The 14,744-nt window shown below is 35.4% G+C and overlaps 1 protein-coding gene across 6 annotated transcripts in view; it reads right to left on the reverse strand.

Annotated features, from left to right (window-relative positions):
• Positions 1-14,744, reverse strand: part of LOC110536484 (PDZ domain-containing protein 2) — a 291,837-nt gene that overhangs the window by 131,894 nt on the left and 145,199 nt on the right. For all 6 annotated transcript variants that reach the window (XR_016484730.1, XM_036936523.2, XM_090191265.1 and 3 more), the window contains one exon: positions 13,669-14,251. Coding sequence is in view for 5 of the 6 variants with exons in the window: in XM_036936523.2 (XP_036792418.2) it covers positions 13,669-14,251 (583 nt within the window). In the remaining variant the exon portion in view is untranslated. The remainder of the gene's footprint in view (positions 1-13,668; positions 14,252-14,744) is intronic.

Here is a 14,744-nt window from a genome sequence, read left to right on the forward strand (position 1 = left end):
ATAATGATATATTATCACCAGTAGTTTATATAATGATATATAATCACCAGTAGTTTATATAATGATATATTATCACCAGTAGTTTATATAATGATATATTATCACCAGTAGTTTACATAATGATATATAATCACCAGTAGTTTATATAATGATATATTATCACCAGTAGTTTATATAATGATGTATTATCACCAGTAGTTTATATAATGATATATTATCACCAGTAGTTTATATAATGATGTATTATCACCAGTAGTTTATATAATGATATATTATCACCAGTAGTTTATATAATGATGTATTATATAATGATATATTATCACCAGTAGTTTATATAATGATATATTATCACCAGTAGTTTATATAATGATATATTATCACCAGTAGTTTATATAATGATATATTATCACCAGTAGTTTATATAATGATATATTATCACCAGTAGTTTATATAATGATATATTATCACCAGTAGTTTATATAATGATATATTATCACCAGTAGTTTATATAATGATATATTATCACCAGTAGTTTATATAATGATATATTATCACCAGTAGTTTATATAATGATATATTATCACCAGTAGTTTATATAATGATATATTATCACCAGTAGTTTATATAATGATATATTATCACCAGTAGTTTATATAATGATATATTATCACCAGTAGTTTATATAATGATATATTATCACCAGTAGTTTATATATTGATGTATTATCACCAGTAGTTTATATAATGATATATTATCACCAGTAGTTTATATAATGATATATTATCACCAGTAGTTTATATAATGATATATTATCACCAGTAGTTTATATAATGATATATTATCACCAGTAGTTTATATAATGATATATTATCACCAGTAGTTTATATAATGATATATTATCACCAGTAGTTTATATAATGATATATAATCACCAGTAGTTTATATAATGATGTATTATCACCAGTAGTTTATATAATGATATATAATCACCAGTAGTTTATATAATGATGTATTATCACCAGTAGTTTATATAATGATATATTATCACCAGTAGTTTATATAATGATGTATTATCACCAGTAGTTTATATAATGATATATTATCACCAGTAGTTTATATAATGATATATTATCACCAGTAGTTTATATAATGATATATTATCACCAGTAGTTTATATAATGATGTATTATCACCAGTAGTTTATATAATGATATATTATCACCAGTAGTTTATATAATGATGTATTATATAATGATATATTATCACCAGTAGTTTATATAATGATATATTATCACCAGTAGTTTATATAATGATATATTATCACCAGTAGTTTATATAATGATATATTATCACCAGTAGTTTATATAATGATATATTATCACCAGTAGTTTATATAATGATATATTATCACCAGTAGTTTATATAATGATATATAATCACCAGTAGTTTATATAATGATGTATTATCACCAGTAGTTTATATAATGATATATAATCACCAGTAGTTTATATAATGATGTATTATCACCAGTAGTTTATATAATGATATATTATCACCAGTAGTTTATATAATGATATATTATCACCAGTAGTTTATATAATGATATATTATCACCAGTAGTTTATATAATGATATATTATCACCAGTAGTTTATATAATGATATATTATCACCAGTAGTTTATATAATGATATATTATCACCAGTAGTTTATATAATGATATATAATCACCAGTAGTTTATATAATGATATATTATCACCAGTAGTTTATATAATGATGTATTATCACCAGTAGTTTATATAATGATATATTATCACCAGTAGTTTATATAATGATATATAATCACCAGTAGTTTATATAATGATGTATTATCACCAGTAGTTTATATAATGATATATTATCACCAGTAGTTTATATAATGATGTATTATCACCAGTAGTTTATATAATGATATATTATCACCAGTAGTTTATATAATGATGTATTATCACCAGTAGTTTATATAATGATATATTATCACCAGTAGTTTATATAATGATGTATTATCACCAGTAGTTTATATAATGATATATTATCACCAGTAGTTTATATAATGATGTATTATCACCAGTAGTTTATATAATGATATATTATCACCAGTAGTTTATATAATGATATATTATCACCAGTAGTTTATATAATGATGTATTATCACCAGTAGTTTATATAATGATATATTATCACCAGTAGTTTATATAATGATATATTATCACCAGTAGTTTATATAATGATGTATTATCACCAGTAGTTTATATAATGATATATTATCACCAGTAGTTTATATAATGATATATTATCACCAGTAGTTTATATAATGATATATTATCACCAGTAGTTTATATATTGATATATTATCACCTGTAGTTTATATAATGATGTATTATCACCAGTAGTTTATATAATGATATATTATCACCAGTAGTTTATATAATGATGTATTATATAATGATATATTATCACCAGTAGTTTATATAATGATATATTATCACCAGTAGTTTATATAATGATGTATTATCACCAGTAGTTTATATAATGATATATTATCACCAGTAGTTTATATAATGATATATTATCACCAGTAGTTTATATAATGATATATTATCACCAGTAGTTTATATAATGATATATTATCACCAGTAGTTTATATAATGATATATTATCACCAGTAGTTTATATAATGATATATTATCACCAGTAGTTTATATAATGATATATTATCACCAGTAGTTTATATAATGATATATTATCACCAGTAGTTTATATAATGATATATTATCACCAGTAGTTTATATAATGATATATTATCACCAGTAGTTTATATAATGATATATTATCACCAGTAGTTTATATAATGATATATTATCACCAGTAGTTTATATAATGATATATTATCACCAGTAGTTTATATAATGATATATTATCACCAGTAGTTTATATAATGATATATTATCACCAGTAGTTTATATATTGATGTATTATCACCAGTAGTTTATATAATGATGTATTATATAATGATATATTATCACCAGTAGTTTATATAATGATATATTATCACCAGTAGTTTATATAATGATATATAATCACCAGTAGTTTATATAATGATATATTATCACCAGTAGTTTATATAATGATATATTATCACCAGTAGTTTATATAATGATATATTATCACCAGTAGTTTATATAATGATATATTATCACCAGTAGTTTATATAATGATGTATTATATAATGATATATTATCACCAGTAGTTTATATAATGATATATTATCACCAGTAGTTTATATAATGATGTATTATCACCAGTAGTTTATATAATGATATATTATCACCAGTAGTTTATATAATGATATATAATCACCAGTAGTTTATATAATGATATATTATCACCAGTAGTTTATATAATGATGTATTATCACCAGTAGTTTATATATTGATATATTATCACCAGTAGTTTATATAATGATATATAATCACCAGTAGTTTATATAATGATATATTATCACCAGTAGTTTATATAATGATGTATTATATAATGATATATTATCACCAGTAGTTTATATAATGATATATTATCACCAGTAGTTTATATAATGATATATTATCACCAGTAGTTTATATAATGATATATTATCACCAGTAGTTTATATAATGATATATTATCACCAGTAGTTTATATAATGATATATTATCACCAGTAGTTTATATAATGATATATAATCACCAGTAGTTTATATAATGATGTATTATCACCAGTAGTTTATATAATGATATATTATCACCAGTAGTTTATATAATGATGTATTATCACCAGTAGTTTATATAATGATATATTATCACCAGTAGTTTATATAATGATGTATTATATAATGATGTATTATCACCAGTAGTTTATATAATGATATATTATCACCAGTAGTTTATATAATGATATATTATCACCAGTAGTTTATATAATGATATATTATCACCAGTAGTTTATATAATGATATATTATCACCAGTAGTTTATATAATGATATATTATCACCAGTAGTTTATATAATGATATATAATCACCAGTAGTTTATATAATGATATATTATCACCAGTAGTTTATATAATGATGTATTATCACCAGTAGTTTATATAATGATATATTATCACCAGTAGTTTATATAATGATGTATTATCACCAGTAGTTTATATAATGATATATTATCACCAGTAGTTTATATAATGATATATTATCACCAGTAGTTTATATAATGATATATAATCACCAGTAGTTTATATAATGATATATTATCACCAGTAGTTTATATAATGATGTATTATCACCAGTAGTTTATATAATGATATATTATCACCAGTAGTTTATATAATGATGTATTATCACCAGTAGTTTATATAATGATATATTATCACCAGTAGTTTATATAATGATATATTATCACCAGTAGTTTATATAATGATGTATTATCACCAGTAGTTTATATAATGATATATTATCACCAGTAGTTTATATAATGATATATTATCACCAGTAGTTTATATAATGATATATTATCACCAGTAGTTTATATATTGATATATTATCACCTGTAGTTTATATAATGATGTATTATCACCAGTAGTTTATATAATGATATATTATCACCAGTAGTTTATATAATGATATATTATCACCAGTAGTTTATATAATGATATATTATCACCAGTAGTTTATATAATGATATATTATCACCAGTAGTTTATATAATGATATATTATCACCAGTAGTTTATATAATGATATATTATCACCAGTAGTTTATATAATGATATATAATCACCAGTAGTTTATATAATGATATATTATCACCAGTAGTTTATATATTGATATATAATCACCAGTAGTTTATATAATGATGTATTATATAATGATATATTATCACCAGTAGTTTATATAATGATATATTATCACCAGTAGTTTATATATTGATATATAATCACCAGTAGTTTATATAATGATGTATTATATAATGATATATTATCACCAGTAGTTTATATAATGATATATTATCACCAGTAGTTTATATAATGATATATAATCACCAGTAGTTTATATAATGATATATTATCACCAGTAGTTTATATAATGATATATTATCACCAGTAGTTTATATAATGATATATTATCACCAGTAGTTTATATAATGATATATTATCACCAGTAGTTTATATAATGATATATAATCACCAGTAGTTTATATAATGATATATTATCACCAGTAGTTTATATAATGATATATTATCACCAGTAGTTTATATAATGATATATTATCACCAGTAGTTTATATAATGATATATTATCACCAGTAGTTTATATAATGATATATAATCACCAGTAGTTTATATAATGATATATTATCACCAGTAGTTTATATAATGATATATAATCACCAGTAGTTTATATAATGATATATTATCACCAGTAGTTTATATAATGATATATAATCACCAGTAGTTTATATAATGATATATAATCACCAGTAGTTTATATAATGATATATTATCACCAGTAGTTTATATAATGATATATTATCACCAGTAGTTTATATAATGATATATAATCACCAGTAGTTTATATAATGATATATTATCACCAGTAGTTTATATAATGATATATAATCACCAGTAGTTTATATAATGATATATAATCACCAGTAGTTTATATAATGATGTATTATCACCAGTAGTTTATATAATGATGTATTATATAATGATATATTATCACCAGTAGTTTATATAATGATGTATTATCACCAGTAGTTTATATAATGATGTATTATCACCAGTAGTTTATATAATGATATATTATCACCAGTAGTTTATATAATGATATATTATCACCAGTAGTTTATATAATGATATATTATCACCAGTAGTTTATATAATGATATATAATCACCAGTAGTTTATATAATGATGTATTATCACCAGTAGTTTATATAATGATATATAATCACCAGTAGTTTATATAATGATATATTATCACCAGTAGTTTATATAATGATATATTATCACCAGTAGTTTATATAATGATATATTATCACCAGTAGTTTATATAATGATGTATTATCACCAGTAGTTTATACGTCACGATTTGATGAGTTTCACCTGTCCTTGTGATTGTCTCCACCCCTCCTGGTGTCGCTTATTTTCTCCAACCCGTCTATAGGTTTTGTTGCTTAACAACCAACCTGTGTATAAGTTTTGTGAAGAGAAGAGACCCTGAGAGTATTGTGAGTGATGAGACACACACCCTGGGAGCATTGGGGTATTACTAAGCACCTGTCCAGTCCTGTCCTGTCCTGTCGAAGGTGTTGTGTTGTGAATGATGACAGGTAGGTAGGCGGTCGCCTGAGGACAGTGAGCCTGTCAAGGAGAGACTTGTCTGGGCTAGTTCTCTCCCAACACCCTCTGCCAACCCTAACCCAACAGTTAGCCCTCCCCTCTCCCAATGCTAACACAAAGGTTAGCCCTCTCCTCTCCCAACGCTAACCCAACAGTTAGCCCTCTCCTCTCCCAATGCTAACCCAAAGGTTAGCCCTCTCCTCTCCCAACGCTAACCCAGCAGCTAGTCCTCTCCCAACGCTAACCCAGCAGTTAGTCCTCTCCCAACGCTAACCCAGCAGTTAGTCCTCTCCCAACGCTAACCCAGCAGTTAGTCCTCTCCCAATGCTAACCCAGCAGTTAGTCCTCTCCTCTCCCAACGCTAACCCAGCAGTTAGTCCTCCCCTCTCCCTACGCTAACCCAGCAGTTAGTCATCTCCTCTCCCAACGCTAACCCAGCAGTTAGTCCTCTCCCAACGCTAACCCAGCAGTTAGTCCTCTCCCAACGCTAACCCAGCAGTTAGTCCTCTCCCAACGCTAACCCAGCAGTTAGTCCTCTCCCAACGCTAACCCAGAAGTTAGTCCTCTCCTCTCCCTACGCTAACCCAGCAGTTAGTCATCTCCTCTCCCAACGCTAACCCAACAGTTAGTCCTCCCCTCTCCCTACGCTAACCCAACAGTTAGTCCTCTCCTCTCCCTACGCTAACCCAACAGTTAGTCCTCCCCTCTCCCTACGCTAACCCAACAGTTAGTCCTCTCCTCTCACTACGCTAACCCAACAGTTAGTCCTCTCCTCTCCCTACGCTAACCCAACAGTTAGTCCTCTCCTCTCCCAACGCTAACCCAACAGTTAGTCCTCTCCTCTCCCAACGCTAACCCAACAGTTAGTCCTCTCCTCTCCCAACGCTAACCCAACAGTTAGTCTTCTCCTCTCCCAACGCTAACCCAACAGTTAGTCCTCTCCTCTCCCTACGCTAACCCAATAGTTAGTCCTCTCCTCTCCCTACGCTAACCACACAGTTAGTCCTCTCCTCTACCAAACCTTTAATTCAAACAACATCATAACAGCTAGCCCTCTCCTAGTACTGAATGGTGTTAACCTAACATCGGAAGAGTCTGACACCAAAACAACAGACGTAAGTCCTGAAGGATGTTTACCTAAGGATTGGAACAGACCACTTGACTAGTTGGACCCGGGCTTCGCATCGCAACACAGGCTTCCGACATGTCCGACATATCACAGTCAGTCAGTCATATCCCTGTGTGTCTCCCAGTGAGATCCCACGCTGTCTTGCTGTTTCCTCAGACAGTTCTTATAAAACACTAATTACCACTGTAGGTAGTCTGTTTTCTCAGCTAATGTTACTACCCCTAACAGGGAAGATATCTGTTAATGTTACCCCTAACAGGGAAGAGATCTGCTAATGTTACCCCTAACAGGGAAGAGATACACTAATGTTACCCCTAACAGGGAAGAGATACACTAATGTTACCCCTAACAGGGAAGAGATTAGCTAATGTTACCCCTAAACGGGAAGAGATTAGCTAATGTTACGCCTAACAGGGAAGAGATTAGCTAATGTTACCCCTAACAGGGAAGAGATTAGCTAATGTTACGCCTAACAGGGAAGAGATTAACTAATGTTACCCCTAACAGGGAAGAGATTAGCTAATGTTACCCCTAACAGGGAAGAGATTAGCTAATGTTACCCCTAACAGGGAAGAGATTAGCTAATGTTACCCCTAACAGGGAAGAGATTAGCTAATGTTACCCCGAACAGGGAAGAGATTAGCTAATGTTACCCCTAACAGGGAAGAGATACGCTAATGTTACCGAACAGGGAAGAGATCTGCTAATGTTACCCCTAACAGGGAAGAGATCAGGTAATGTTACTACCCCTAACAGGGAAGAGATACACTAATGTTACCCCTAACAGGGAAAAGATACACTAATGTTACCCCTAACAGGGAAGAGAATAGATAATGTTACCCTTAAAAAGGAAGAGATTAGCTAATGTTACCCCTAACAAGGAAGAGATTAGCTAATGTTACCGAACAGGGAAGAGATTAGCTAATGCTACCCATAACAGGGAAGAGAATAGATAATGTTACCCGTAAAAAGGAAGAGATTAGCTAATGATACCCCTAACAGGGAAGAGAATAGATAATGTTACCCTTAAAAAGGAAGAGATTAGCTAATGATACCCCTAACAGGGAAGAGATTAGCTAATGTTACCCCTAACAGGGAAGAGATCTGCTAATGTTACCCCTAACAGGGAAGAGATTAGCTAATGTTACCCCTAACAGGGAAGAGAATAGATAATGTTACCCCTAACAGGGAAGAGAATAGATAATGTTACCCGTAAAAAGGAAGAGATTAGCTAATGATACCCCTAACAGGGAAGAGAATAGATAATGTTACCCTTAAAAAGGAAGAGATTAGCTAATGTTACCCCTAACAAGGAAGAGATTAGCTAATGTTACCGAACAGGGAAGAGATTAGCTAATGCTACCCATAACAGGGAAGAGATTAGCTAATGTTACCGAACAGGGAAGAGATTAGCTAATGCTACCCATAACAGGGAAGAGAATAGATAATGTTACCCGTAAAAATGAAGAGATTAGCTAATGATACCCCTAACAGGGAAGAGAATAGATAATGTTACCCTTAAAAAGGAAGAGATTAGCTAATGATACCCCTAACAGGGAAGAGATTAGCTAATGTTACCCCTAACAGGGAAGAGATCTGCTAATGTTACCCCTAACAGGGAAGAGATTAGCTAATGTTACCCCTAACAGGGAAGAGAATAGTTAATGTTACCCTTAAAAAGGAAGAGATACACTAATGTTACCCCTAACAAGGAAGAGATTAGCTAATGTTACCCCTAACAGGGAAGAGATTAGCTAATGTTACCCCTAACAGGGAAGAGATTAGCTAATGTTACCCCTAACAGGGAAGAGATTAGCTAATGTTACCCCTAACAGGGAAGAGATTAGCTAATGTTACCCCTAACAGGGAAGAGATCTGCTAATGTTACCCCTAACAGGGACGAGATTAGCTAATGTTACCCCGAACAGGGAAGAAATTAGCTAATGTTACCCCTAACAAGGAAGAGATTAGATAATGTTACTCCTAACAGGGAAGAGATTAGATAATTTTACCTCTAACAGGGAAGAGATCTGCTAATGTTACCCCTAACAGGGAAGAGATTAGCTAATGTTACCCCTAACAGGGAAGAGATTAGCTAATGTTACCCCTAACAGGGAAGCGATACACTAATGTTACCCCTAACAGGGAAGAGATTAGCTAATGTTACCCCTAACAGGGAAGAGATTAGCTAATGTTACCCCTAACAGGGAAGAGATTAGCTAATATTACCCCTAACAGGGAAGAGATTAGCTAATGTTACCCCTAACAGGGACGAGATTAGCTAATGTTACCCCTAACAGGGAAGAGATTAGCTAATGTTACCCTAACAGGGAAGAGATTAGCTAATGTTACCCCTAACAGGGACGAGATTAGCTAATATTACCCCTAACAGGGAAGAGATTAGCTAATGTTACCCCTAACAGGGAAGAGATTAGCTAATGTTACCCCTAACAGGGAAGAGATTAGCTAATGTTACCCCTAACAGGGAAGAGATTAGCTAATGCTACCCCTAACAGGGAAGAGATCTGCTAATGCTACCCCTAACAGGGAAGAGATACGCTAATGTTACCCCTAACAGGGAAGAGATACGCTAATGTTACCCCTAACAGGGAAGATATTAGCTAATGTTACCCCTAACAGGGAAGAGATTAGCTAATGCTACCCCTAACAGGGAAGAGATTAGCTAATGATACCCCTAACAGGGAAGAGATACGCTAATGTTACCCCTAACAGGGAAGAGATTAGCTAATGCTACCCTTAACAGGGAAGAGATTAGCTAATGTTACCCCTAACAGGGAAGAGATACACTAATGTTACCCCTAACAGGGAAGAGATACGCTAATGTTACCCCTAACAGGGAAGAGATACGCTAATGTTACCCCTAACAGGGAAGAGATACGCTAATGTTACCCCTAACAGGGAAGAGATACGCTAATGTTACTACCCCTAACAGGGAAGAGATACGCTAATGTTAGGCCTACCCCTAATAGGAGAGAGTGTCTGGATCAACCAGAAGCGTCCCAACCAGGAACATCACCATCTGGTATGCAGGATGTTCAGGTGTATTGCCGCCAACCCAACACAACCTGATTCATACTAATATGATTAAAAGATACTAGTGTTAACGTAGCTTGCTGTAGTGTTATTTGTTTAGGATTGATCTCAATTGTCTGTGGTGAGGTTGGTCACTGTGGATGACTCATGAGTGTACTGTATATAGGGAGGTAGGATTTCTGGAGAGATTTTAAAGATTTGTCCAGTAAAGGTGACTGAACATGTGGAGATTTTTATGGAGATTTAGACAGATGGCCTGTATGGCCAGACTGTCTCATTTTTTCATTACTACTGTTTCTGTCCTCAGTTTGGTTCTCATGTCAGATGCTACACAGCTTTGGTATACTTTGGTACTTTCAAAAGGCTTCATCTTCAAGCTCTAATCCAGCCAGCCCTTTAAAACCAGAGGCCTTTGAGTTTAGAATGTTAGAGTGGGCAATCTGATCCTGAAAGGGCCTCAAGCCTAACCTCTGATTGACTAAACCACTGAAACATGGTAACATCTGCCTGACTCATTGGTTCAATCATTGGCACAAGGGAACCTATCCCTTCTGATTGGCTAAAACACTGACACATGGGAACATCTGCACTGGGCTGGAAACAAACTGGCTATTCTAAACCGTGGTAGGCCAGATTAACACAGAGCAGAGATGAGAGACTCTCTCAGGGTGAGTTACATCAGAAACATATGGAGACGACCACACATCCAAGATCAAACTACGGCTCTCTTTCTTTACGAGACCGCTACATACTGTCTTCTTTCAGTGCTGATGAGAGGATGAGTGCAGGATGGTACATATATATGCACATCACCAGTCCAAAGTTTTAGAACACCTACTCAGGCAAGTGTTTCTATATATTTATTTTGACTATTTTCTACATTGTAGAATAATGGTGAAGAGATCAAAACTATGAAATAACACATATCGAATCACGTAGTAAGCAAAAAAAAAATTAAACAAATTAAAATATGTGATATTTGAGATTCTTCAAAGTAGACACCCTTTGCCTTGATGACAGCTTTGCAAACTCTTGGCATTCTATTCCCAAAGTCTTGAAGGAGTTCCCACATATGCCGAGCACTTGTTGGCTGCTTTTCCTTCACTCTGCGGTCTAACTCATCCAAAACTAGTCTCAATTGGGTTGAGGTCGAGTGATTGTGGAGGCCAGGTCATCTGATGCAGCACTCCATCACTCTCCTTCTTGGTCAAATAGTCCTTACACAGCCTGGAGGTGTGTTGAGTCATTGTCCTGTTGGAAAACACATCGTAGTCCCATTAAGCACAAACCAGATGGGACGGCGCATCGCTGCAGAATGCTGTGGTAGCCATGCTGGTTAAGTGTGACTTAAATTATAAATAAATCACAGACAGTGACACCAAAGCACAGCACCCCCACACCCTCACACCTCCTCCTCCATGCTTCACAGTGGGAACCACACATGCAGAGATCATCTGTTCACCTACTCTGCGTCTCACAAAGACACAGCGGTTGGAACCACTAATCAAGAATTTGGACCAAAAGACAGATTTCTACCAGTCTAATGTCCATTACTCGTGTTTCTTGGCCCAAGCAAGTCTCTTATTATTGGTGTCCTTTAGTAGTGGTTTCTTTTCAGCAATTCGACCCTGAAGACCTGATTCACTCAGTCTCCTCTGAACAGTTGATGTTGAGATGTGTCTGTTACTTGAACTCTGTGAAGCATTTATTTGGGTTGCAATATGAGGTGCGGTTAACTAATGAATGTATCCACTGCAGCAGAGGTAACTCTGGGTCTTCCTTTCCTGTGACGGTCCTCATGAGAGACAGTTTCATCATAGCGCTTGATGGTTTTCGAGACTGCACTTGAAGAAACGTTCGAAGTTCATTACATTTTCTGGATTGACTGACCTTCATGTCTTAAAGTAAAGATGGACTGTCGTTTCTCTTTACTTATTTGAGCTGTTCTTGCCATAATATGGACTTGGTCTTTTACCAAATAGGGATATCTTCTGTATACCACCCCTACCTTGTTACAACACAACTGATTGGCTCAAACGCATTAAGGTGGAAAAAATTACACAAACGAACTTTTAACAAGGCACACATGTTCATTTAAATGCATTCCAGGTGACTACCTCATGAAGCTGGTTGAGAGAATGTTAAGAGTGTGCAAAGCTGACATCAAGGCAAGGGTGGCTACTTTGAAGAATCTCAAATATAAAATATATATTTTGATTTGTTTAACACTTTTTTGGTTACTACATGATTCTATATGTCTTATTTCATAGTTTCAATGTCTTCACTATTACTCTACAATGTAGAAAATCGTTTTTAAAAATAAGAAAAACCCTGGAATGAGTAGGTGTCCAAACTTTTGACTGGAATACATACTGTATCTATAACATACTGTGTCTTACCTGACAGGGGGTGTCACTGCTGAGAGAGTCTGTCTGTCTTACCTGACAGGAGGTGTCACTGCTGAGCGATTCTGTCTGTCTTACCTGACAGGAGGTATCACTGCTGAGAGAGTCTGTCTGTCTTACCTGACAGGGGGTGTCACTGCTGAGAGAGTCTGTCTGTCTTACCTGACAGGAGGTGTCACTGCTGAGCGATTCTGTCTGTCTTACCTGACAGGAGGTGTCACTGCTGAGCGATTCTGTCTGTCTTACCTGACAGGAGGCGTCACTGCTGAGAGAATCTGTCTGTCTTACCTGACAGGAGGTGTCACTGCTGAGCGATTCTGTCTGTCTTACCTGACAGGAGGTATCACTGCTAAGAGATTCTGTCTGTCTTACCTGACAGGAGGTGTCACTGCTGAGCGATTCTGTCTGTCTTACCTGACAGGAGGTGTCACTGCTGAGAGAATCTGTCTGTCTTACCTGACAGGAGGTGTCACTGCTGAGAGAGTCTGTCTGTCTTACCTGACAGGAGGTGTCACTGCTAAGAGATTCTGTCTGTCTTACCTGACAGGAGGTGTCACTGCTGAGAGAATCTGTCTGTCTTACCTAACAGGAGGTGTCACTGCTGAGAGATTCTGTCTGTCTTACCTGACAGGGGGTGTCACTGCTGAGCGATTCTGTCTGTCTTACCTGACAGGAGGCATCACTGCTGAGAGATTCTGTCTTGTGTTCTGACAGTCCTCTGTGGAAGCGATTCGGCAGGGTGGCGGTTCCTCGCCCGTTCTGCAGATGATGTGGGATCGCTAAAGGGGGTAGAACAGTCCTCGGTTCTCTTGGCTCCTCCTCTGGGGGCGTGTCCATGGAAGTTGTGCAGCTACTAGGCTCTGGGGGCGTGACCCTCGTGTCCAAGGAGATCGCAGAGTCTCCGTGGCCACGGTAACCGTTCTCCAGCGTTTCCCCACCGCCATCGTCCCAGCTGTCGTTCTTAGGGCCCAGCTCTTTACTATCACGATTGAACGTCGACCGGGCGATGATGCCAAACTTTCGCGTCCGTTTGCTGCCACCGGTCTGCGTCGGAAGGCTGTCAGGAGGCTCGGAGGACACGCTGCTCCTATGGTGCAGGGAGTTTCGGCCATCTTGGATGCCACCGCTGCCACCAGTGATGGTGGCATTGCCGTTTCCATTGCACGGAGGGAGAGGGGCTTTACGCTTGATCCTCCGGAGCATGATCAGGTAGATGCAGCCGCCATTCCAGCACTGGTCAGCCAGGTAACTGTAGAGGAGAGGAGAGGAGAGGAGAGGAGAGGAGAGGAGAGGAGAGGAGAGGAGAGGAGAGGAGAAAGAGCGAAAGCAGAGAGGAGAGAAAGAGAGAAAGAGAGAAAGAGGAGAGGAGAGGAGAGGAGAGGAGAGGCGAGGAGAGGAGAGGAGAGGAGGAGAGAAAAGAGGAGAAGGAGAAGAGGAGAGAAAAGGGGAGAGGAGGGGGAGAGGAGAGGCAAGGCGAGGAGAGGAGAGGAGAGGAGAGAGGAGAGAAAAGAGGAGAGGAGAGGAGAGGAGAGGGAGAGGAGAGGAGAGGGAAAAGAGAAAAGAGGAGAGAAAAGAGGAGAGGAGAGGAGAGGGGAGAGGAGAGAAAAGAGAAAAGAGGAGAGAAAAGAGGAGAGGAGAGGAGAGGAGAGGAGAGGAGAGGAGGAAAGGAGATGGAGAGGAGAAGAGGAGAGGAGAAGACAAAATGAGATGTCAGAATGTGTGGGGACGGGAGTCTCCCAGTC

The sequence above is a fragment of the Oncorhynchus mykiss genome, chromosome 11, assembly GCF_057628025.1.
Source record: "Oncorhynchus mykiss isolate SJ-2025 chromosome 11, ASM5762802v1, whole genome shotgun sequence".
NCBI classification, from domain to species: Eukaryota; Metazoa; Chordata; class Actinopteri; order Salmoniformes; family Salmonidae; genus Oncorhynchus; species Oncorhynchus mykiss.